At 45.3% G+C, this 24,392-nt stretch overlaps 5 protein-coding genes across 7 annotated transcripts; 1 reads left to right on the top strand and 4 right to left on the bottom strand.

Annotated features, from left to right (window-relative positions):
* Nucleotide 1: 1 nt before the first annotated feature.
* On the bottom strand, nt 2–4,543 carry tmem54b (transmembrane protein 54b). Its single transcript, XM_047016244.1, has 6 exons — nt 4,386–4,543; nt 3,089–3,282; nt 2,854–2,913; nt 1,906–2,097; nt 968–1,123; nt 2–885 (listed from the first exon to the last, which is right to left on the bottom strand). The coding sequence occupies exons 1-6, from the start codon at nt 4,396–4,398 to the stop codon at nt 664–666; spliced, it is 837 nt and encodes a 278-aa protein (XP_046872200.1). The 5' UTR covers nt 4,399–4,543; the 3' UTR covers nt 2–663.
* A 580-nt stretch (nt 4,544–5,123) lies between these two features.
* LOC124464254 (gap junction beta-3 protein-like) lies at nt 5,124–6,866 on the bottom strand. The gene is made up of 2 exons (XM_047016248.1): nt 6,755–6,866; nt 5,124–6,172 (listed from the first exon to the last, which is right to left on the bottom strand). The coding sequence occupies exon 2, from the start codon at nt 6,096–6,098 to the stop codon at nt 5,397–5,399; it is 702 nt and encodes a 233-aa protein (XP_046872204.1). The 5' UTR covers nt 6,099–6,172; nt 6,755–6,866; the 3' UTR covers nt 5,124–5,396.
* A 1,832-nt stretch (nt 6,867–8,698) lies between these two features.
* LOC124464251 (gap junction beta-4 protein-like) lies at nt 8,699–9,996 on the bottom strand. Its single transcript, XM_047016243.1, has 2 exons — nt 9,321–9,996; nt 8,699–9,165 (listed from the first exon to the last, which is right to left on the bottom strand). Exons 1-2 carry the CDS (start codon nt 9,854–9,856, stop codon nt 8,841–8,843), a joined length of 861 nt encoding a protein of 286 aa, XP_046872199.1. The 5' UTR covers nt 9,857–9,996; the 3' UTR covers nt 8,699–8,840.
* Nucleotides 9,997–10,465: 469 nt separating this feature from the next.
* zgc:91944 (uncharacterized protein LOC436941 homolog) lies at nt 10,466–19,320 on the top strand. Of its 2 annotated transcripts, XM_047016241.1 has the most exons (11): nt 10,467–10,741; nt 11,084–11,182; nt 11,610–12,045; nt 12,714–12,799; nt 13,246–13,356; nt 14,576–14,809; nt 15,219–15,363; nt 16,436–16,518; nt 16,852–16,947; nt 17,163–17,281; nt 17,396–19,320. In XM_047016241.1, exons 2-11 carry the CDS (start codon nt 11,104–11,106, stop codon nt 17,540–17,542), a joined length of 1,536 nt encoding a protein of 511 aa, XP_046872197.1. In that variant the 5' UTR covers nt 10,467–10,741; nt 11,084–11,103; the 3' UTR covers nt 17,543–19,320. The 2 variants fall into 2 exon arrangements, with proteins under 2 accessions (XP_046872198.1, XP_046872197.1); XM_047016242.1 differs by lacking the exon at nt 14,576–14,809 and having other exon boundaries at nt 10,466–10,741.
* A 501-nt stretch (nt 19,321–19,821) lies between these two features.
* LOC124464253 (CD276 antigen-like) lies at nt 19,822–23,909 on the bottom strand. Of its 2 annotated transcripts, none has more exons than XM_047016245.1 (4): nt 23,744–23,909; nt 22,338–22,697; nt 21,392–21,661; nt 19,822–21,179 (listed from the first exon to the last, which is right to left on the bottom strand). In XM_047016245.1, the coding sequence occupies exons 1-4, from the start codon at nt 23,790–23,792 to the stop codon at nt 21,067–21,069; spliced, it is 792 nt and encodes a 263-aa protein (XP_046872201.1). In that variant the 5' UTR covers nt 23,793–23,909; the 3' UTR covers nt 19,822–21,066. The 2 variants fall into 2 exon arrangements, with proteins under 2 accessions (XP_046872201.1, XP_046872202.1); XM_047016246.1 differs by having other exon boundaries at nt 19,822–21,152; nt 23,744–23,907.
* Nucleotides 23,910–24,392: the final 483 nt, after the last annotated feature.

Raw genomic sequence — 24,392 nt, 5'->3', positions numbered from 1 at the left:
GTGTCTGTCGTATTCTTTCCCTCTCAGCAACTTGCTGTTCGAAAGTGCCGCGATGTTGCGGATTGATGTAGTTTTGGATATAAAGGACAGACCGACAGCCTGGGGTGTGTTTGTGTGAAATCTCGTCAGGTCTTTACTATCGGAAGTAAGGATCAACTGTGATGCTTTCAGGTGACAGTCTGAAGCCCCCTGATTCTTACAGACAGGCTGTTGAGATACCAACTTTTATTTAGGAACAATAAATACAATTCAGCCATGTCTGTGTTCTTTTCAAACGTCACTAAGACATGCTGCGTCACAGTCACGCAGCAGTCACTACCATGTGTAGCCAGGCCCTTAAGACAGCAGGTCCTCAGACAGCTGGGCTAGTTCAGTTTCAACCAGTCAGACAGAACCAGCTGAGCCAACACAGAATTACACACACACATGACAACACAGAATTACACACACACACACACTTCAGAAACAAAACTGTCCTGCATGTAAACAAACAGCTTTGAGATGTAATGACACAGTGAGTAACTGTCACAAAGTAAGGCAGCAAGAGTACAATCAACAGCAAAAAACAAAACAAAAAAAACGGTCAGTTCACAGCTTGTATGAGGTACGGCTTCCCCCAGGGTTGTGGGTTTAACCGAACGAGTCGACCCCCCCCCCCCTCCCTCAGACCCAGAAGCTGGACCTCTGGAGAGATGCTCTGTCCAGCAGCTCGTGCTGCTCTGGCGTCCTGGCCTCCTCCCTGGCCTCCTCCCTGGGGCCCGGCCGGGGCTGCTGGGGACGAAGAGGCTGCCGCTCCGACAGGAAGCGAGGAAGAGGCGGCCGAGTACGGTGCTGCCGGGGAAAGGTGTGAGGGAGGGGGGACGCCTCAATAGGCTCCACCAAGATCTGAAACACACCAAGGGGGAGGATTGAGATGCGGCCCAAGGTACTGAGAGAGTGGGAGATCCGTGAGGGGGTCCAGCCTCACCGTTTTAGAGGCTCCGGGGCCCGCTTGGGGTCTGGTCTCACGAGGGCAGCGGGCCAGTCCCAGGAAGGAGATGCACACGGCCAGGCACCGAGACACAAACACCAGCTGGACCGCACAGGTGGCGATGAGGGGAACCCAGAGGATCAGAGTGGTACTCTGGAGACGGTAGGGAGGAGAGGAAGAGTACATGGGTAGGTTTTAGAGCGATTTAGAGTTTCAGACCAGTCTAGTTGTTATAGAGCTGTCATTTTCAGAGTTGCAAGGGGAGGGGGCCTTATTGAAGAGTGTGGGGCACATGATTCACAAAAAGCTGCTAAATCTGAGAATAATATCAGGTTCAGAATACACATAAATGCATTTTTTTTTTTTATTGTTTTGTCTGATTCTGGATTTTTCTCTGGCATACATGCTGAAACACCCTGGAAACCACAGAGTTCTGCAAGAACGTATCTTAGATATAACTGTCTCAGAATCCAAACTGTCAAAAAAAATGACCTCAGCTCATCTTGAATGATCTCTACGCGACTCCTGCGCCGGGTTACAGTATCGACAACAGAATAACACCGACAGAGAGAAACGAGAGCTCGCGTCACGGCGCCCTGGCTTAAAAGCTGAGGCAGGCGTTTCCAAGTCAGAGAGGCTAAACCGAGGTGACAGCCTGTCCTGTCGTCCACGGTTACAGCAGGGGACCCTGAGGTGAAATACAAGGCCAGGTCGGCGACTTTGCCACCAGGCAGCAGCAGGCCCAGCCCAGAACATCCCTTCAATAAACCCCTGCCGGTATGGGAGACACAACGCATCCACACGGTGTGTGCGTGTGACAGGTGCTACTGACTGAAGTGGGTGTGTGTCAGTCAGATGGATGTGACAGCCCCAGCCTCAGAGCTGTCAGAGTGAGGGTTACTTCACACATGTCCAACCCACGCCCCTTGACCTACATGGATGCGAGTGGGGTCGAAGGGGCACTCGTTGGTGATGCTGGAGTAGCCAATGGCATCGGGGAACCGGCAGTGAGTCAGCAAGCTCCGCCCACCCTGATGTACAGTGGTCGCGACAGAGACGGTGAGGCCAACGACAGAGGCCGCAGCTAGGAGACCAGCGGCAAGGCTGACGGTCAACAACGACCACGTCTGAGGAGAGAGAGAGAGAGAGACACACAAACAGACAGGTGTCTGTCAGTACATACTCAAGTTTTGCAAAGAAGCTTACATATAAATGTCAGTTAGTGGAGGCGCTGTCATGCCTAGTCTCGCTGTGTCGTGTTAACTTTGATGTTTCCTTTGAGTTTGTCTAGTCTCAGTGAAATCACTGGCCTGAGCTGCTGGACAGCTCTAAAGTAACAAAAAACTAGGGAATAATTACGACAAAGAAAGAAAAAAGAAAAAGAGAGAAAGAAAGAGCAGCCTATTGCATCCCTTGTGCTCAGCCTGGATTCCCAGACACAGAGCTTAGAAACCTGGAGCCAGTTTCTGGAGATCAAAGCATGCAGGAAGTAAAGATTTACTGGAGACAAGGACAGAGACAGAGACAAGAAAGCAGACAGAGATGACCTTAATGATTATTAAGGATTATTGTTGTTTTGTTAATTTTATGTGCTTTAATGTGTCTTTAGGGTCTGTACCACAAACTCCCACTCGAAGACATTTACGTTAAGTCAGATGGCTGAGCGGTTAGGGAATCGGGCTAGTAATCAGAAGGTTGCTGGTTCGATTACCGGCCGTGCAAAAATGACATGTCCTTGGGCAAGGCACTTCACCCTACTTGCCTCGGGGGGAATGTCCCTGTACTTACTGTAAGTCACACTGGATAAGAACGTCTGCTAAATAACTACATGTAAATCTTTCAAGACGGACAGATGGATGGAGAGGAAGAAGAGAAACACTCACCAACATTCTGCTCTTGGTGTTTTTAGACAGGATAACAGCCAGAATCCCAACAACCACTCCCTAAAGAAGCAAAGATCAACCACACAGTTTTCAAGTCAGAACCGCACGCTGCCATCTACCATCTGTCAGGCTTTACCAACAACACATACATCACGCCGCACAACTATACGAAACAAACATCCACAAAACCCAGGACATGTGGCGTGCGGGACGTGCGGGGGACGCGTCGTCTCACCACGAGGCCAGCGGTGAGGGCCATCACGTTGGAGACAGCGTGTGCGGGGGAGCTGGCCTTGTGCAGGCTGATGTGTCGGAGCACGGCCCCGTGTACCAGCGCCCCCAGCAGGAAGTTGACGTGACCCAGCAGCACCATGCTCAGACCCATCTTCATCAGAGCCTTGGGCTCGTCCAGCCTGGAGCAGCACACACCTGGGGAGGAGAGGGCCAGGGCGCGTGGGAGAGAGAGATAGGGATAAATAGAGAGGTATCATGGAGGCAGGGGCCTAGGTTTCATTTTACCTCATATAAAACCTGGCATTTCACTTTCTGAAAACAAGAAATATGTTGCCGTCCCCCCCTCCCCCGCCCCCAGGCTGCAGCCTCGGTTATAAAAAAAAAAAACACCCACATATGAAAAAGATATGCCCCTGACAAAGATAAATCCCAGAGATGCACCCTGGTGAGAAGCTGTGCAGCCTGTATGCGTGCATGCTTGAGTGCATCCACGTGAGGGAAGCAGAAAGCACTTGGCTGACTCAGTGGAAGTTGTTCTAACCCAACATCATGTTTCCCCAAGGATCAAAGTCCTCTAAATGAACTATTCCTGTCATACTGACCTGATACACAGACTCGGGGTTAAAACCACGGTGGAGATGTCACTGTTATTAATCATTATCAGCTGAATACACCTCCCACAGGTCAAGCACAAATCGTTCAACCAAGGGTTGTGGAGCACACTGAACAGAGCGTCAGGACACGTGCAAGGCCCCCAAGGCAGCTGCTGTATCTGTGCACAGCATTAGCGTGATGCACAACCCTTCAGATATAAGACACACTGTAAGCATGTGTGTAAACTTGATCAAACTAGTTATGGGTTAGGTTGACAACTGAAACCAGTTTCATGAATGATTAATGAATGGCAAGCCAGTGTGTTTGTTTGTTTGTGTGTGTGCGTGGGTATTCCCATAGGAGAAGTTTTATTCTTAGCCCAAAAGACAACATTCGCATTCTTCTCATTCCTGTATACAGCTGGTTAAGTCACAACCTGCAGGGTTCGAATTTGTCTGACCAGTCTGACGAGTCTACCGTCCACACCCATGCAAGTGACCCGGACTCAAGATTGATGCTGTCCCTCTCCACCGTAGTGTGTAATCTATATTTGTTATATTGATCATATTGCCAGAAATACCATTGCTTTATCAGATCTATGCATATCTTAAGTTACACAACCTAACTGTAAGCAACTCGTGATTTCATTCATGCGTTCTCATCCACGTCCAAATTTAGATATGCTACCTTCATCATTTATTTACCTGTCTTGGCCATAATGGATCTTTTGGTTTCCGGATTAATTCATCATCCACACAGGCAGCTAGTGATTTCGATTAGGCTATGTGTAGCCTATGCTTCGGAGTTTGGCTGGCCTGGCTTGCTCTTGAAGAATGAAGATTGCACTGGTTTTAGGTGGACTGGACCGCCCACAGGTGCACTCATTTACAAACATAAGTTAACTACCGCCTACAACCCCCCATGACGTTTTTCAGTTTACTTCTTAATTCAAATTCCTCTTTGCAGAACCGCTTTGTAGGTCTGGTTGTCAAAAAGAACAATTCTGTAGGTTTTCCCCTGATACAGTGTTATAAATACTAGTTATTGGAATCTAAATAACTTTATTTCAAGAACTGAGGAACCGGAGTGAAGTTGGTGGTTGGAAGATCCTCTGCTTTCTTAATGGAACACTAGCGCCCCCCGTCGGGAAATGAGATCATCGCAGCAGCTCAGGTGAGCTCAGATGTAACAATAGGATATTGAATATCCTATAAAGCGATTAATAGTTTTTTAAAATGTCAATAATAATCACCACGTAAAAATTAACTAATAACCTGATGTAGGCTATATTATTAGTATTTTTTCTCCAAGCATTTTTTCATGCTTGGAGAATAATGATTGCAAATCAGCTCTATACTTACATTGGCAATTAAAGTATGGCAAAGATAAGTTGAGGGCAAGAGTCAAAACAGTGGAATAAAATATTTTGTTTATCTGTTTATTGTGTGAACATGACTTGACATGACAATATGCAGGCTGTATGGTACTGTATGGTAGGCTACTGTCAGGGTATTCAAAACTTTGCTTGTACGCTTCTGTAGGCTTTAAAACGTTCACATGAATAATTGATAGGCCAATTAGCTAATTCAGGTTACATGCCGCACATCGGCTAAAAGTCATTGTCTTCTTTAACTCATTATTTACAATAATTTACGGCACTTTTGGCTTGACTGCAGTTTACCTCACGCATCGCAGTCTTTGGGACCCCACAGCACTTATGATCTTTGCTCCGAACACGCTACCCTGGAGGTACGGAGCCTGCCCCTGTGACTGAGCTTCTGACCCCGCATGGCCATCAGGTAGAAGATCTCACTGATGTTGAGGACCACGCAGATGACCGACGCTCCTACCATGAAGTAGGTGAAGACGCGCTTCTCTGTTGGCCGTGCGATGTAACAGTCTACCATGTTGGGACACGGCTTCATGTCGCACTTGACGCGGCGCGGCATGTCAAAGTTGTTGTAGATGAGGTGCAGCAAGAGGAGGAAGGCCACCTCGATAATCGTTTTGAAGAAGAGACTGAGGAGGTAGGTCCACCACAGCCCTCCGTGCTTCTGCCCAGGGTTGTCATAGAGATGGACGTCGTTGCCGTGTTTGGCCTGATACTTGCGTTCGCGCTCCTCCCGGTACGCCACGTGAAGAACGACCATGAACGATGGGCAGGTGACGAAGATGAGCTGGAGGGCCCAGAGACGAGTGTGAGAGATGGGGAAGAAGTAGTTGTAACAGACGTTGGTGCAGCCTGGCTGGCGGGTGTTGCAGTCAAAGTCTTTCTGGTCGTCGCTCCACACCCTCTCCGCTGCCACCACGAACACCATGACCCTAAAGACGAAGACGACGGACAGCCAGATACGACCGAAGCCCGTGGAGTACTTGTTTACCCCACTTAGGAGGCCCTGGAACTTGGACCAGTCCATGAGGGCAGTTCCGAATCCTCTCCGTTCACCTCTAAAGTTTCAACAATGAGATGCTAGTCTTTGATTTCAGAAACCTGAAGAAAATAAAAGATAATTTGTTTATTTGCTGCGAGAATTTCAGATATCTAGGTAATATAAAACAAAATGTTTTGGGTGATAAACCAAATTTAGAAGCAGCAACTAAGAGAAAGCAAGAACTTGCAGTATGGCCTAAATAATGCACCATAAAAAGAGTTTAGAGTATGCGTTAACTTCAAATGAACTCCTGTGTGTTACTGTAGGCCAACGTCAACGTAAATATAGAATTTAGAATAAAGATGTTTGTTTGCTATTCTCCTCTGATCCCAGCAGTCTTTAAATCACTTCTCACCCCCACTTACTCTCTTGAAGTGTTTTTCATGAGTGGTTGCTTTGAAGAAAGTGTCCTTTAATATTTAATCAAAACCGTTGCCCTTGGAGCCCTCATCAAGTGCTCTACACTACAGAATGAAACACATATGTACTACACGAATGAAAACATTTCCAGAAATATGATTGCATGACACTTGAAAAAACTCTTAAGAGCAAACTTATTTTTCCATTGGTTGAAATCAGCTTCAAAGGGAAAAAGTGTTGGAATTAAAATGCAAATGAGTGATTATCAGTCGTTTTCATACTTAGTCTGTCAAGTGTCCTCCACTGTCCATATTCAGATGTCTGTGGACCAAATGAAAATAAAACCGGATTGAAACAAGATATACTACGTCTTAACTTCTCCTACCCCAGTCAGGTGTGACTGTCTTTGCACTGGACCTCTGGGTCATATTCAAAGGTGTGGTCTTTCATGTTTTGACATCCGTTCGGATAAAATAAAAATTGCACATGGGTATACTACTGAAATCTTATCAGCTCGTAATGACTTGTGTTAGTTGTTCACACAATAGACTGATAAGATTGTCGTTTTCAAAGGTTTCTTAAAGCCGTAATTCGGCAACACCTTTCTAACACACCTCACATAGGTCACATACCTCATAGAGATCCACACTCCCACACACCTCACAGAGATCCACACTCCCACACACTGGTCCTATCAGCCCTGCCTCAGACAGAACTTCAGCCGAGCTTCCTGTCACCCCGTCTAAGACCAGGGTGATCTGTAGATACCTGCAGATCAGAGACAAACTGTGATTGACTGGCTGGATCCTATCACTTCTTGCCTGGTGAGCCTTCTCTAACTAACTATGAATGTCTGCATTGAATCGCAGGCAAAGGTGGGGTTGTTATGGTAACAGAGCTTCAGCTTTTCCCGGTGGGTGAGTTTGGTATCAGTCGATCGGTACTGCTTGCACCTCTGATCGACACACGCTAGCTTAGTTTCGGTGGCACCCAAGAGCTCCCTCTCTCCAAACAGAGATTAAACTAAATGAAAAGATTCAACTGAAATCCAAACAGGAAACTCCCAGGAAGCCAAGATACGAAGATATGGATTCATAAAGAAACAGCATTACAATCCAACAGAGAGCAGATTTGGAGGTTATCAATGCTTGAGTCATTTTTTTTCAGAATGAGGTGTGCTGTTTTCTGGGAGGGAGGGATGTACCCCACCACACCAGTTCTCTCACATGAACAGCCACTGTTACCCAATCGCAGGCTGGCAGAGACGACAGATATGGGTGTGGAATACTTTTAAATTGCCAGTTTAGGAGTGGTCACTGTACTCGTCCTTAATCGCCACTCCCTGTTCTCCACTGCCCACATGTGCAATAAATTAAGGCCTTTCAGTGCCCTTATCTTGATTCAATATGTGACTTGGTTGACTTGAAAATTCAAATACTGGCTTCAATTTTGTGTACAGTACACTTGTGTTGGGTTAGCTTTTCCCCAGTGAGGTCCATTTAAATGCCTACATGCTTGTCTCAGCATTCGTTGAATGGTAATTGAAAGAATCCGGTAATTGAACGAATCCGGTAATTGAAAGAATTCTGATTCTGATTGCTGACTAGTTGGTGAAATGTTCAATGAGCAATGAGAAAATGATCCAGATTATTGAGCGCATGAACATTTTGTCTCTGGGCCGTCCACATCCCCGTCTTATTGAACCTTAAGGGGAGTCAGATGGCTGAGCGGTTAGGGTATCGGGCTACTAATCGGAAGGTTGCCGGTTCAATTCCTGGCTATGCAAAATGACGTTGTGTCCTTGGGCAAGGCACTTCACCCTACTTGCCTCAGGAGAATGTCCCTGTACTTACTGTAACTCACTCTGGATAACAGCTTAAGCTAAATGACTAAATGTAAAATGTTATCGTATCACTTGCATATGGGGACATGCAGTATAAATATAGATTAATTTCCCCATTTCAAAACACATCTCTGTAAAACTGCTTTTTCCATTTAATGTCAATTGCATTGCTTCCTTCTGTTGTTTTTAATGTTGTGGTATTCTTTATTTTTCTGCTGCTTTTAATGTTTTTTGAACCTCTGTACGGTGTCTTTGAGTGCCGAGAAAGGCGCCTTGGAAATTTAATTCAGTATTATTATTAGTTGTAGAATATGTGGTTGTAGAAATGGGATTTGAAACAGGTAATTCACAAAGTTTAAAATTCAGAAACATGAGGCTTTATTTGAAACTACAATAAAAAAAAAGAAATCCTGTATGCAAATGAAAAAACTGTAGTAAACAATACATATCATACACTTAACAAAACATTTAAGTTTGTTTTAATAAGTCATTCACATAGCCACACACAGTTTTAAACGAAGGGGTCAGTGACTTTCCGAACAGCATACACCTTTCTCCGGAGGTAACTCCTGGCTGTAGGGCGGTGCAGAGATCTGACTCTTAGCAGTGCCATCATGCATCTCAGCCAGCTTCATTTTCTGCAGCCCTGGCCCGTTCAACACCGAACTGTCCTTCCTGGTCAAGGGGGCAGTCGACATGACGGAGGATCGCCCTTGACCAGGGTGAGATCCTCTGCAGCACTCCCCACATCTCTTCCCCACCAGGTACACCATCTCCAACAGGGTGAGGAGGATGCACACGAAACTGGTCACCACCAAGAACACGGTGAACACTCGCTTTTCTGTGGGCCTGAAGTCAGAGAGAACATACACCCATTACGAATATGTACAGATATATACATACACTGTGTATATCACACCACAAATAACAAGCTGTCAGTTACATCTTATAGTCGCTCAAAAAGAAGGAAAGACAAAAACAAGAAGACGATTACAACAGCTTACCTGGCGATGAAGCAGTCCACCACATTGGGGCATGGGTCTTCTGAGCACTTGACCACAAGGGGAAAGAAAGGGTCCTCATAGATGTAAAACACCAGGAAGATGAACACGGCATCCACCACCAACTTAAAAGCCAGGCTCAGAAAGTAGGTCCACCACAGCCCTCCTCGCTTCTTCCCCGTGTGGTCGTAGATGGGGACGCAGTCCTCGCCGTGCTTCAGACGGCGTTTCCGTTCCCGTCCGTCCCGGTACGCGACGTGAAGCACCACCAGGAGGGAGGGGCAGGTGACGAAGATGAGCTGGAGGGCCCAGAGACGAGTGTGGGACACGGGGAAGAAGTGGTCGTAGCACACGTTGTGACAGCCTGGCTGGCGGGTGTTGCAGTCAAAGTCTTTCTGTTCGTCGCCCCACACTTTCTCCGCCGCCACCACGAACACCATGAGCCTGAAGATGAACACGACGGACAGCCAGATACGGCCGAAGGCGGTGGAGTACTTGTTGACCCCACTCAGGAGACCCTGCAGGAAAGCCCAGTTCATGTTGTAGTTGTGTTGGTATTTTCAGCCCCTATATATCTCTAACAGTGACAGACATTGCTCGTTCTTCAACACAAAACTTTCTAGGAAAACTTTTCTACTCAGTAAGTCGGCTGCCTCTTCGTACATTGCATTAGGGTGAATTTATTTGTCAGGTGTGGCCTCTCTATGTATCTAACCACTGCCAAATCAAGGACAGCCTCTGTTTCATACTTGGGATCAGTGCCAACAAAGTTATAAGGGAGGGAGGGGCAGCAGTGTGGCTTTAAGTGGGTAAACAGACTGGTTCAATATAGCAGGGATAGGAATGGTAGCCTGCTTTACATAACAAGCTGTGATTCACTCATGAAGTGTAGGCTACACAAGAGTGTGTGTCTTGTGGTCATGCAAAACTATTGATGAATAATGTATTGCTAATGACCAAACATAGGCTTTCAATTGACTGAAAATGAATGCAGATTTAAGGCTTGGGCTAAGTTTTAAGACCCCAAACCGATAGGTTTAGATCTTGGAAAATTTAGTTATGGCCTATATAGTTAGAAATCAAAAGTTTGTATCAAAGCTCTTGCTTAAGTTTTGAGTCTCCCTCCTTGGCAATTCATAAACTACTTCCTGGATCACCACACCGGTACTGTGGCGGGTGAGGGGTCAATATTATCGAGACCGACTCCCCACGTACCGACTCGGTTTCTCCTCTGCTGCATGCCTGGACTGTGTGACCCTGCAAGGATCACCTTCATTAGCTAGCTAATTGACTACAATAGGCAACCAAGGCGGGGTTGGTGTGCACGATCGGAGAGACAAGTATTTTACCGACAGTGCACTGACTGCTTTGCCGGCCACGCTCCACGTCCACCCGGCTGCAGACTGCCACCACAACAGCGGGAGGTAAGAAGGCAGAGGGGCGCTAGGGGGATAGCATCCTGTTAACGGTCTAGCTAACGGGCTAGTAGCTAGACTAGCTAGCAAAAGTAGCTACTCTAGCTACTAGCCAGTTAGATGGCTAATAGTGTGCATCCACCTTCACGATTAGGTAGTTAGACTACTGTAACGTTGTAATTGGCTGTGTTTACTAGCCAGCTAACGTTGGCTTATAATATTGTCGTGCACACTGGCTTAGCTAACTTAACTTATCTAGCCAGAGTTACTTTTATAGTTAGCTAGGTAGCCAGCTAGCTTCTCAGGCTAATGAGTGCACCGTACTGCAGCACGTCACTTCTCTCTCACTAGCTACACAGCTCCGCCAAACCATGCGACAGTGGTGTCAAGCGGCTGCGACCCCACGCACTGAACCGCTACCTTCGGGTCGCCTGTCACCCGCAATATCAGGTACAGTACCGCAACCAACAAATCACACAAAACAGTCCCTGCACTTTTGTTCGTGTTGTATCAGTTGAGTAAACATATTTTGTTGAAATATGCTGCCTGTCATATTTAGACTGAATATTTGGCACTTGAGTAGTGTGACGTGACTGCCAAATAATTTGTGCCAAAGTTGCCCAGACTTTAAATGACCGATACTTCTGAGAGGACACTGCAGTCAAGCTCGCTTGACTGTTACAAAAAGAATTAAAGTATAGTTGTATTTCCACATTTGTGACAAATCTATAGCCTGCGGTTATTTTTTAGACAGTTTATTGATAGTGTTATCGCAGAGTTATGCAATTAAGTATGTTAATTTAATAGGATTTTTTTTTTTTTTTTTTTTTTTTTTTTGACTTTTCATAATACGTGTATTTCCATGACAACCCTTAAGATGCCAGGATGGAGTGTTGTGAGGTGGAGCCACGCTACACCATAGAACAGATCGATCTCCTCCAGCGCCTTCGCCTCTCAGGGATGACCAAGCCCCAGATCATCCACGCCTTGGAGTCCCTGGAGCGCCTGGAACCAGACCACCGGCCTCCATACTTTGACCCGCACACCGCCCCCTCAAACACCACCCCTACCCCGGCCACGGCCCCTGCACCCTCCTCCTCCTCTTCCCTCTCCTCCTCCTCCTCCCTCTCTCTGGCCTCCGCCACCACGCAGACCCCTGGCCTGGATGGCGCTTCGCTGTCTCCTAGCAACAGCTACGAAGCCTCGCCCCCGCCCCAGTACCCACCGGGGGTCGGAGTTCAAAGGTCGTTCAGCTATGACATCATGGGAGAGGAAGACTGGGATCTGGAGGAGAAGGTGGAGGAGTACATGAGGTGAGGAGAAAAAAAGAAAAAATATCAATAACTGGTAACATTACAATATAATAATGACCGTAACTGGAAGCTTACCGTAGAAGGATAGAGCAAAAAGGGTAGATCACAAAGGGTTTTAATCACCTTCTTTGCACAGACAAGGAATTTACTTTGGCAGGAAGGTGCATACATTCAACATTTAGGAATCTTAAATATGTGGTCTAACTATACTAAAGGTACAAAGTCTAGTACAAAAAACTAGTACTAAGGGGATTTAGAAAAAACAAATAATAAAGTAGCCATAGTTTACAATATAAAAATAGCAAGATACACACTTTGTAAAAGAAAAAGATGCATATTATGGGTATTCAGGTTAGACTGAAGGAAGACAAATGGGCCATAAAAGTGTGCAGAGACATGGAGACCATAATAACATCACAGGACAGGAAGTGTCCCCAGAGACGGGGTTATTCTCAGTTAGCGTGACGAATGTGGGTCGAGTGTTTAGGGAAGGAAGGAAACAGACCATGTTAGATTCTGCTGGGCCACAACGGAACTTTAGAGATTCAAATGGCTATAAACGTTTTGGCCCTTTTGGGGGAAAACTCTTTTTTTACTGTAGTGGACTCGTGGGGATTCTTAAGAAACAGGAAGTGCATGTTGTGACTGTGTGATGCTCGGTGTTGCAGGAGGGACAGTAACCTGGTGAAGGAGGAGATCAAAACGTTCCTCAACAATCGCAGGATCTCCCAAGCCATCGTGGGTCAAGTCACAGGTACCACACTTACTATCTCAGCTTGCAGAACAGTGGACCAAATCAGATCCTAATTGGGGATAAGTATAGTTTATTATGTATTTATCTAGTCCTTTTTCAATCTAATTTATAAAAATGAATCCACCTGTTTTATCCTCCTCTTTTTTCACCTGTCTCCTCTTCCTCTTCTTCCTCCACCTGTTTTATCTTCCTCATCCTCCACCTCTCCCCTCCTCCTCCCCCTCCTCCTCCTCTTCCTCCACCTGTCTCTTCTTCCTCTTCCTCCACTTGTCTCTTCCTCCACCTGTCTCCTCCTCCTCCTCCACCTCTCTCCTCCTCCTCCTCTTCCTCCACCTCTCTCCTCCTCTTCCTCTTCCTCCACCTCTCTCCTCCTCCTCCTCTTCCTCCACCTCTCTCCTCCTCTTCCTCCACCTCTCTCCTCCTCTTCCTCCACCTGTCTCCTCCAGGCATCAGCCAGAGCTACATCTCCCAGTGGCTGCTGCAGCAGGGTCTGGAGATGAGCGACACCAAGCGCAGGGCTTTCTACCGCTGGTATCTGCTGGAGAGGAACAGCCCTGGTAAGGGCTCGATCAGGGTGGAGGTGGGGGGGGGTGGTGAAGGGGGAAGTTAATCGGCTAAGGGGCTAAGATATTTACGGATGGGGTTAGGGTTATGCTGTGTGTTTGGGGGGGACGATATTTGTTTGTGCCGCTTGCCACTTCTCTTCCCCTGTCCACCTGTCCTCACTTACCCATCCCCTGTCCACAGGCTGGCACTGTGCACCCCCCTTCCCTCCTCCTCCCCCTCCATCCGTCCTGGTCCAGGGGGGAGGAGTTAGTGGGGGAGGGGGGATGGGGACTCAGAGGAGGCAAACAACCTATCAGGTCGCTCTAAGAGGATAGACGTGAAAGATAAAAACAGAAGTGTCACTCTAGATGCTAATCGATAATGAAGTCATCTGATGTTTCAGATGGATATCCCAGTGGGTGGTTGTGGTGTCCATACATGCTCCTAGATAACAGCTGGCACCATCGACCTTTCTGTGTCCTCTGGTGGGCTGTATAACTGCTACACAGGCAGGTTTCAACCTGCCCTGAGCCAACCACCTTAACCCGAGGTTAGACATGATCAACTGGGAGTATGTCTATGTAAACTCTGGGGATATAACGGGAGAAAAAAAACTCATGATAATTGGCTCTTGTTAATTTAGACTGAAATGATGAATATTATTAATGGTGTAATGGTAATTCGTATTCATATCTGTTATTATTGCATCTAACATACCTCCCTGGACCATTTACTGTCCCTCAGTGCATTCCCTGTTCATTCTTCACCCCCTTCCACCACCCAAGCTCTGCTGTGGCTCCTCCAGCTAGCTTTCCCTTCAGATCCCAGAGGTACTCAGGTGCTGGTTTTCATTCCAACATGGCTAACAGGCTAACAATAACACCCATACTAACAAAGGACTGTTAACTGTTTTGGCTTAACTAGCCTTTCTCTGGTTTCCTGTACGTCTGTCCAGATGGACACGGCTGTCGTCCTCTCGGTCCGGGCATGTCCTGAGCATGACTAGTTTGTGCTTTGGATTCAGATAGAACGAGATTTAACAAGAGCTGCTTCGGACTGCGTCTGGCACCGATCTCAGGGGTCCGTCGAGATAAAAAAAATTGAATAATGACAATTAAAAAAACGCCCTCCAAAGAAGTGTGCCGACCTCTTGTCTCTTATATACCTACTATTGGTTTGCCCATCCATGGCTGTGGCCTGCCTGATGCCTGGTTTTGTCCTGACCTGAAGGGCTGAGATGCAGTGAAAGCCAGCACAGCCAGGGTCCCGTGGCCAGGGCCAGGGGAGGGGACAGAGACGGGACGGGCGCGGCGGGTGCGGCGGGCGCGGGGGCCATCGCCGCCGGTGTCTCCAGCACGCCCTGGGGCAGACAGAGGGAGCTGCTGATGCACCTGCTCCCATGGTACACTGCTGCAGCGGCAGCTGCCCAGACCCAGGCCCAGACCCAGGCCCAGACCCAACCAGGTAAAGCCCAGGTCTAGGCCGGGGCCTAGAAACTATGGTTGTGGGACAGTGTAGGAACCTTTCCCCCCTGATACCTTATCATCACATAGCCTGCATGCCTGTGTGTGACCACTGGCTCTCTGTGCGGTGTTTGGGATGCACCTCAATGATCACAATCCACACACCATCTGCTGCTTACAGGTGTAATGGGAACTTTATGAATAATGAAAATATATCTAATTGGAATAAAACGAGAGGGAACCACTGTTATACTGTTGAGATACATCCCAGCAACTCTGTTCTGTTTAGTCATCTCGTGTCACGACAGGTTTTCTTATTGTCTGCGCAACCATTTGGATTGATTTGATTGGTCGTCGGGTTTCGATGTTTTCCCGAAGGTGTGAGTTGTGTCTGTGTCACTCCCCCACAGGCGCCACGCTGTCTATGCGCTCTCTGGTGAAGGAGGAGCCTGATTGGAGGACGGCGATCCTACCTGGGGAAAGGGGCGGGCCCCTGAGGTTGCGTCGAGGCAGCAGGTTCACCTGGAGGAAGGAGTGCCAGTCAATCATGGAGAGGTCGGCCAATCAAAACATCCCAACCCCCTTATATAGTACTGTGCAACAGTCTTGGGCACAAGGTTTTGGCACACATGCTTGGTGTGCTTACACGCAAAGTAAAGCACACACGTGTGTATATATAAATATATGTTCACGTGAAACAAATCTTGGGTGCAAGAAGACTTTTGCACAGTCCTGTATGTAACCTTTTTTTCGATTGACTTTTAACACCCACCGATAGTCAAGTATGTTTTCAAGCTTTACAAAAATTGTCTAGACAGCATTCTAAAGTAAGACTGAATCCATGTCTGTCTCACTATGGCCAGTGTGAGCATTAGCTGTGGGTGGGTGGGTGGGTGGGTGGGTGTGTGTGTGTGTGTGGGTGTGTGTGTGTGTGTGTGTGTGTGTGTGTGTGTGTGGTTAGAAGCAGAGTACCTCTCTCCCAGCTCCCGGATTACGCAGTACTGCTGCAGTGCTGTTCTTTATGGGCTAGTTTAGACCCGCGCTGAAGGACAATACAGAGGTTAGGATAATGGAGAGAGAGAGAGAGACGGAGAGAAAGACAGAGAGGAGGCAGGGTAGGATTGGGTGAGATGAAGAGAGATGGAGGGAGGGATCCTTCTGTCTCTGCAGAGTAAGGTCATTCATATCCAGATAGTGGGAGGGGTCAATACATAAAGAGGGACTTGATAGGGCAAGGTGCCAATAGGGGAGAGAAAGGACTGGCATGTTCTTTTGAAAACACAGGAATTGTTACCCTCGGTGACTTATACAGGCTGGAGGGAGTGACTAAGTATTGCAGGGATTTCTCCTCTCAGTAGGACTGTTTCCACCAAGATCTACCTTATTTATGACCCAAGGAGAACAGAAGGGAACCTGAAGTGAAGTACTGAATGCAATCAACCCTAATGTGATCATTAATCTAAAGTGTTACCACTTGGAGAGAACTTCTGATTGGATGATGGTCAGGGAGGGTGTCATTAGCTAGATGTTGTATTCCTACTCTGCTGCATGTGTTTGGTTCCACTCATTCTTATTGGTTGGGGATCACGTAGCTGTGTTGTAATAGGCTGGGTGTTGCATGTGACAGTTTCTTCATGGAGAATCAGTATCCTGATGAGGCAAAGAGAGAGGAGATTGCCAACGCCTGCAACTCTGTCATCCAAAAACCTGGTAATTATCTCTAATTATTCCCTCATACAGCAGATCTGCATGCGATCAGAATCGGAAAGAGTTTTATTCGCCATGAAAGTTTGCACAGACCGGGAATTTACTTTGGCAGGAAGGTGCATACCTTAAACATCCTAAGGAATGTTAATTCAGGAATCCTAAAACGTATATATGTGGTCTAACTATACTAAAGGTACAAGTCTACCTAATGATAATAAAACATATGAGTTGAAACATATGATTAAGTAGCCAAATAATTTATGCTAAGCTTCTTCCAATATAAACACACATAGAGGCCATATTAAATATGCCTGAGCTTGTCTTGTCACCCCCCAGGATGCAAGCTGTCCGAGTTTGAGCGGGTGACGGCGTTGAAGGTCTACAACTGGTTCGCCAACCGGCGGAAGGAGATGAAGAGAAGGGCCAACATTGGTGAGACCTCAACCAATGAGGATGTAGCTATATAGTAGATATATTACTACACACTGAACACTGATTCACCCCCCTTCTCTCTCCTCCCTCTTCCTCTTTCTTCTCCTCCCTCTTCCTCTCCTCCCCTCTCATCTCCTCCCTCTTCCTCCCCTCTCATCCTTTCCCTCTTCCTCCCCTCCCCTCTCATCTCCTCCCTCCGTCGCTGTCTCTGTCAGAGGCGGCCATCTTGGAAAGCCACGGCATTGAGGTTCCCAGTCCCAGCTGTCACTCAAACGGGGAGGAGGCGGAGTCACAGGAGTTTGGGGAGCAGATGAACCCCCGATTCGCAGAGCAGGTGAGTTTGAGCCCGCGAAAACTGCATATTCTGTTATCCAATGAGCGAGCCGAACTTAGATTTCGGTTGTTAAACTGAAGAAATGCGGAGAAAGAAACCTTATTTTCTTCGTAGGATGACTTGTCCTCCAGGAAGGACATTGATCACCAAGATCCGACGCTGCTAACAGCTGCCAAGGTCGTGACCCTGCCTAGCCCCGCCCCTCAGGTCCTGGAACAGAAAGCTGACGAATCAAAAAGGGAGACGGTGGATGAGGAGTGATCAAAGCTGGAGGAACGTGGGGAAAAACTGAAATTTCAATATAAGAAAAAAGACAAAAAAGAAGAAAACGGCTTTTGTGAGTGTCTTCCACCCCCTAGTGGCCTTCAGAGGTAGTTACACTCCGAGAGCTAGTGAGAGATGAGGAAGAGAAAGGTGCTAAATCTCGGTCTGGTGCCTCTAGTGGTAAGGAGGTCACTGTATGTATCAACAGTAATCATGCTTCTAGTAATGGCAATATTTATCTCTCCATCTCCCTCTATATATATATATATATAAATATATATAGTGCATTCCAAGACAGTCTTAACAAACACAGTCCCTAGAGGGAGTGTATAAGGATGGTTCCCTCTCGTGAAGCTAAAGCCTAACTTCTCTTTTTCTCTTAGCAAATTCCTTTAAGTTGTTTGGAGGTTGTGTGGTGGTCATAAGTGGTTTGAAAGTGGTAGAGCCTGCAGGTCAGGTGCATTCTGGGTAAGACCAGAGAGTGTGGAAATGTCCAATCAGATAATGCTAATACGAGGATGCCTTCTGCACGCCTGAATGTCTGGCTACGTATGTAACTGACTATGCCTAATCAATCAATTGATTGATCAAATCAATCAGTCTGAAAGCCTGTGTTTTAAGAGTATTGCCCTGAGGGACGAATGGAATCTCAGGTAAACCCAAAGATAGTGGATAACGATAGTGAAGAATTGTAAGTAAAAAAATGTTTTTTAAAAACAACCCTCCGTGTCAATCCAAGCATAGTTCCATATCATGTGTTCTGCCAAAACTTTGTGAACTATGTTTTATTTTTATATATAGCAAACCTCATCCTGGGTTGAATATGCTTTTTATGTGTTTCATTTTAACATCTTTGTTTGTATTTTATCATATCTGTTATTTTGTTATTGAGGAACTCCTGTTCCATCATCTGAACCCAGCAAGGGAAAACTAGACTAAATGCGAGTCTACTGTTAGATTTGGGTTCTAACAATGACATTGATGTAATGTTATCATGAAAGTCATAATTACTAATTAGCTAAAGAGCACTTTTCCTCATTTATAGAATAAGCTAAAGCTTCTAAGTGGATGTATGTTTGTATGATTACGAAGATGCACTTCCAAGTTTAGATCATCTTAAACTGAAAGAAGAAAAACAAGGAATGTGATGCATACATGCGTATGCGTGGTTCACTGTGAACTGTTTTGCCCCTTTCAGTAAGTGTAACTGTATTTACTAAAGTATTTTCTAAATGTTAGAATGCTTCCTCACTCCCCATTGGTCCAAAGGCCTTTTGAGTTTATAGCAAGGCTGTAAATTGTCATGAAATGAACAAAGTCTTTTTTCCTGCCCCATTGAAGCTGCCACCTTTAACCTCTTAATGCCAAAGCTATGCCAAGATAGTGACCAACCTGGAGGGCAACGTGCTGATAGAAAACCGTTGGGACATTACGCCTGCTCGAGACACCTGACTTCACACTATCGCGACGCAAACCGCTGTTCAGATAACTGCTCGTTGTCCAGCCACTAATGCTAGCCTACCGGCTTAATTACCTCAGAACCGGAACGTGTCGTGAACGTGTCGAGTCAGTTGAACTGAACCGACAGCAGCCGTTCTTACTGTTCACGACATCTCTGTTGAGGTTATAACAGTGTCATGTAGCGCTCATGATGATGGGCTTATATCCCGTGTTGACGTGTTCCAAGTCTCAGGCAGGACTTTAAAAGCTGCTTGTGTCACAGATTTAAGATGCTCTCGGTTTGCTTGACATAGGAAAAATAATAAAACATGTAAACAAGTCATGACGTGTAAAGCGTATTTTTCTGAGTCGACTGTAGACAGTCTGTGGCTAATCGAATTGATTCAATAACTTACACTGCATGTCTGGACAAGAACCAAGCATGCTTGAATCAATGAATTCCAATCACGTCACTAAAGACGTGTGCAATAATATTGTGGCGAGACAATTAGGGCAAAGGTGTGAGTACAGTGGCCTCAATAGTTGTGAAATAATATGTGAGGGGCCGTTTAGGAAATTATTCAGACTGTCCTTACACAAACAAACTTTCACACACATTCATACTACTGAAAACTCACATCCACATTTGTGAAATGCTTGCAAAGACACGAGACGTTTTCACATTCACAGCCTTGAGCAGAGTACAGTAGGGTAGAGTCCTCCTCAATGATGCAAACTTTTTTTTTTTCAAACCTTTTTCAACCTTTCAAAACTTTTCGTACAAAACCTTTTTTTTCGAAAATATTGTATGAACCTTTAAAACACTTTTTTTTTTTAAACCTTTATTTGACAATATTTTTCAACCTTTACAAAACAAAATATTTGTTCGTTTTTTAACCTTTCAAAACAAATATCACACGTGAAGAGAGGGCAGAGAACAGAAACCTAGAGGAGAGTACATGCTCTAGGCTCGAGATCAAGAACCCAACAGAGAGATTTAAGTTTTTCATTCTTTATACATTTAAAAAATAATTTACTTTCTTTTCATTATAGCCAAGTGAGTGTAGTTTAATGGGTAAAAATTGCAAACAATAAACATGTCTAAAAGGTATGGGAAAGGAATGAGTCTTTCTGGAGACAGCTTCCCTACCCTTGAAAGTGGATAGTCAGAGCTATATAGTTATTCCACAAGATGGCGATAAATCACTACCTCAAACCTTTTTAATCTCCCCCCCCCCAAAAATAAAATAAAACAAGCCTTAGGGTAGCACCACCTGAAGGGTGAGGGGGTTAACTTATCAGAAGGAGGAGACATTTTGCTACATTACTTTCCATGTCAATATAAACCAGCAAGTGGATTGTTTACCCAATGTCTGAAAGGATAAACTATTAAATAATAGATTGAACGAGACCCTTCATGGACACCTGATCGTATAAACTGGAAATAGTCAAACGGTAATTAAGTAGTATTTTATTTATTCAACTATGACAATTGTACTCATGATTTATATGGTAGTAGTAAACTTTATAAAAGATGAAGGCTTCAAACTATGTGATTCGCGTGACTAAAGTCAGACTACAGCTTTGTATGTGGTGAAGATTGTCAATAGAAATACTAGTGTATCTATAAAACACTTTTCTGACATTCAAATTACAATACTAATAAGGCAAGGGATGTTATTAAATGAACATGAACATGGTGTACAGTCTGCTGACAGAATTTTGTTTCATAAAATTTAGTATTTTATTCTGTTTTCTGTCATTTACAGCCACTACAGTGGCTGAAATATAACTATTTGAGAAAGCCTGACAGAAATCTTCATGTTAGCCCTAGAAACATTATTATTTGTTATGTGCTACCAGACAAAGCACCAATTGTGTCAAGGAATGCACCAATTGTAGACTACGCACAGGGTCACAAGGTTTGGTATGGAAGAAATGGAACCCATTGAAAAACAGGAACTTGCCTATTTTCCTGGTCTGAGAATAACCGATGGGACATGACCAAATGAAATGAATAAATGTTTACTGTGAGTCCGATTTTACCATAACTGACACCCCTGGAAAGATCTGGCGGTAAGTCAGAAGACCAAAAGCAGTCCAGCAAAGACAGGAAGCAGTCCAGTGAATCTATGTCGGTTCTGGTCCATGTCACTCCGACTGGGTACTGGAGATGAGATGACAGTTTTTTTAACTGTCAGAAGTTGTAGAATTGTTTTAGCATAGAGTAAGCAATCATTTATTTCCTCTTAGTAGAAAAATAAGTTTAAGGGTTTAGATTCATTGGTATTTGTTGCAATGTTTTGTTTGGCTATCAGGCTATTAGTCAGTCTTGTCTAACTTAGACAATATGCAACAATGTACTTTTTTACATGATACAAATAATGTTTTAGAAAACAAGCTCACCATAGGCCACAGGCCGTTGAATGACCTGTTTCAGGAGAGGGTTTCCAAGGGTGAAGGTGTAGTTGATTGCCCCACCCTGCTCCACCACAAGCTGGGTCCGCAGAGAGAGGAGACCCTGCTGCCTGGAGGACACGGTAGTGTAGAAGTCCAGGCTGTGACCCATGGGGTCTGTCCACTGGACCTGGGGTTCTGGGTAACCCTCGCTCTCATACGTAAAGGTCACACTGTTGGGGTGGGCCTGGATGGTTAGACAAGGCTCGTTGTAGAAGGCTATGAAGAGAATAGTTACAGTGTGGATGTGTGTGGGTGGGAAAGAGTGAAAGAGCGTGAGGAACAAAAAGGAAACACATTTTAAAAGAATGCGAAAAAAATGCAGAGAGGTTGTTTTTAGAATGTAGAAATGGGAGTCAGATGGCTGAGCGGTTAGGGAATCGGGCTATTAACCAGAAGGTTGCCGGTTCGATTCCCGGCAGTGAAAAATTAAGTTGTGTCCTTGGGCAAGGCGCTTCACCCTACTTGCTGACCTGACCTAACTGTAAGTCGCTCTGGATAAGAGCGTCTGCTAAATGACTAAATGTAAATGTAAAAGTCTAAATGTAAAGGTCATAATAATCATGTTTTCTTGGATATTACATACTGTACCACATTGTTTGCAAGAGGCAAAATGAACCCTATAGTATAGCTCAGTGTCTGGAGGAGGCTGATGAAAAGCTCTTTGTCCAGAACTGCGAAGAGAAAATAAAATGAAAGAAAAAAAACCCAGCTGTAGGAGTTTCTGCTTGCAACTTGCCTAAACAAGCTAAAGTGACGTAAGTAGCCTAAAACGGAAATGTTCCTGGCTAAAAATAGTGGTCATAAGAAAAAGCCCCCTCTCACAGTTGAGAAGAGGAGAAGAGAAGGCTTGTAAGGAGAAGAGAAGACGACAAGAGACCCCTCCATCTTTAACCTGCGTATGTTAGCTGGACTTCCGCACTGTCAACCCCATCCTTGGTACTGACGGAGCAGATATACCTGCCCTCATCTTCCAGACCGACTCGCTCCAGCATGAGGGAGGCATTCCCATCTCTCAGCTCGGAATGGTACAGCCTGGTTCGGTTGTGGTACTCCCTACTTTGGCGGTCCAGTTGGTCTGTCCCATGGTAGTAACTGTGAAGCACTCGGGAGTCCCCTTGTGTCTGCCATGTGACCACAAGCCCTGGGTCTACAGGTAGTCCCGGGTCCATGCTAGGGAACACACAGCCCAGTACAACTGGACCACCATACGCACCCACCACTCTGGACTCTGGGATCCGCACCTGAAACGCAACTGGAGGGAGAACGAATCCGGTCATTTCTTTAACAATCCCACATACAGTGGATACAGGTGCATTTCTGGGGGGGGGGGGGGGGCAAGGGGGGCCAGTGCCCCTGTGACAACAAACCTGAACCCCCTTGTGTCCCCCCTAAATGTAGAGTCTGAATGACGAAAACTACATGACAACATTTATGGTTAATGTAACTAGCCCCTGTAACAGTACAACTGGCCCCAGCTTGGCCCTCCTAGTTGAAAGGGTCTGGAACCACCACCAAGTGGATACACACAATTTCAACAAATATCCCTAAAACATGTCACAGAAAGTTGTTGTCTAAAGTTGTAACCTTCGTTCATATTAAACCTTTAAGAACGTATTTGGTATAGATTGTGGCTCGCTTTGATAAACCAATACACTAAATGAGGTAAAAAATTTCAGTTTTACTTTAACATAAGCATTTTCACAATTTACCCCCCCCATGTGGTTCAACTTATCGTCTCCTAGGCTCAATTAACCCCTTGTCAGGGCAAGTTGAGCCAAGACTCCACTTTGGGGGAGTCATATTTTGAAAACAAATTATTTTAGATCCAAATAACCAGGGATACACAAGATCTTGAATTACATGTACATACTTAATTAGATACATTATTATTCGGTTTGAATGACGAATTTTGAGGATTTTGTGTTGAGAATAACATCTGTTATCTTATTTGGTGGTGCCTCATGAAAGCCGTGCATCTGATCGCACAACACCGGCCCTTTCTTACCCCATCCTCCCCTAAGCCAGCCCGTTATAGGCTACAGTGTCGAAACAAGTGCGATGCTGGAAAAATAGGGTCACTGCAGTGTGTCAAAGGAAAGAAAAGTATATTATATTGTTAACCGCGTATAAAACACAATATATGGGTCCTAATAATGTTATTTAAGGGTGTGAAAAGCATAGCAGGTGTGCAGAATTTGCGGCAAGAATCATCTATGATTCTTTTCGTGGATTTCAAAGTCATTGGCAAAGTTATAACATTTGAAACAGGTAAACTTTTTAATATTAATACGTTTTTACCTGAGAGTGCCACATGCAGACAACAGAAAATATGTCGATTCAACTTCATTACTCCTTGCTGTTTAAAGTACGTGACAATTTTACGTGGCGCAGAGCTACAGGGCTTAGAAAACAACTGCTTTGTTCAGTTTTGTGGTATGGGAGGAGAGATGTTAACTCCTTGAGTCTCGCTGCCTCCTAGAATATTTTAAAGAACTTTGCTCACTCACAAGCGGTTAGAGTTTGAATAAGTCTGTGATTTAGCTGATTCTCAGACACACACAAACATGCAACCCATGCTGTAGGCCTATGGTGAATTTTTACTGTATATCCAGCCTACAAATGCTTTGACCAGGACTTCTCTATCATTAATTCTCTTAGAAGCCTTTTGGGCTGAAGAAAAGGTAATCAAGCGTTTATGACACTCCCTTAATCTTTTTTTCTTTTTACCAGTTGAAGTCAAGACTTCCCTCAGTTTCTAGCTTTAGATGTGAAAAAAAGCAACACAGGTTAATAAGGGTTTTAACAAAGATTAAGGGAATGCTTCATTAGGTTACCTCTTCAGTAGCGTAAAGAGTAATACGGAGGCGGAGGTGCAGCCAATCCGGCATCCCTCCCTCCCATTTACTGATCTTATTAATTGAATAAACAGCTGTAGAGGAACTTCTCT

Source organism: Hypomesus transpacificus, unplaced genomic scaffold, assembly GCF_021917145.1.
Source record: "Hypomesus transpacificus isolate Combined female unplaced genomic scaffold, fHypTra1 scaffold_331, whole genome shotgun sequence".
NCBI classification, from domain to species: Eukaryota; Metazoa; Chordata; class Actinopteri; order Osmeriformes; family Osmeridae; genus Hypomesus; species Hypomesus transpacificus.
This window is presented reverse-complemented; position numbering and strand designations above follow the sequence as displayed.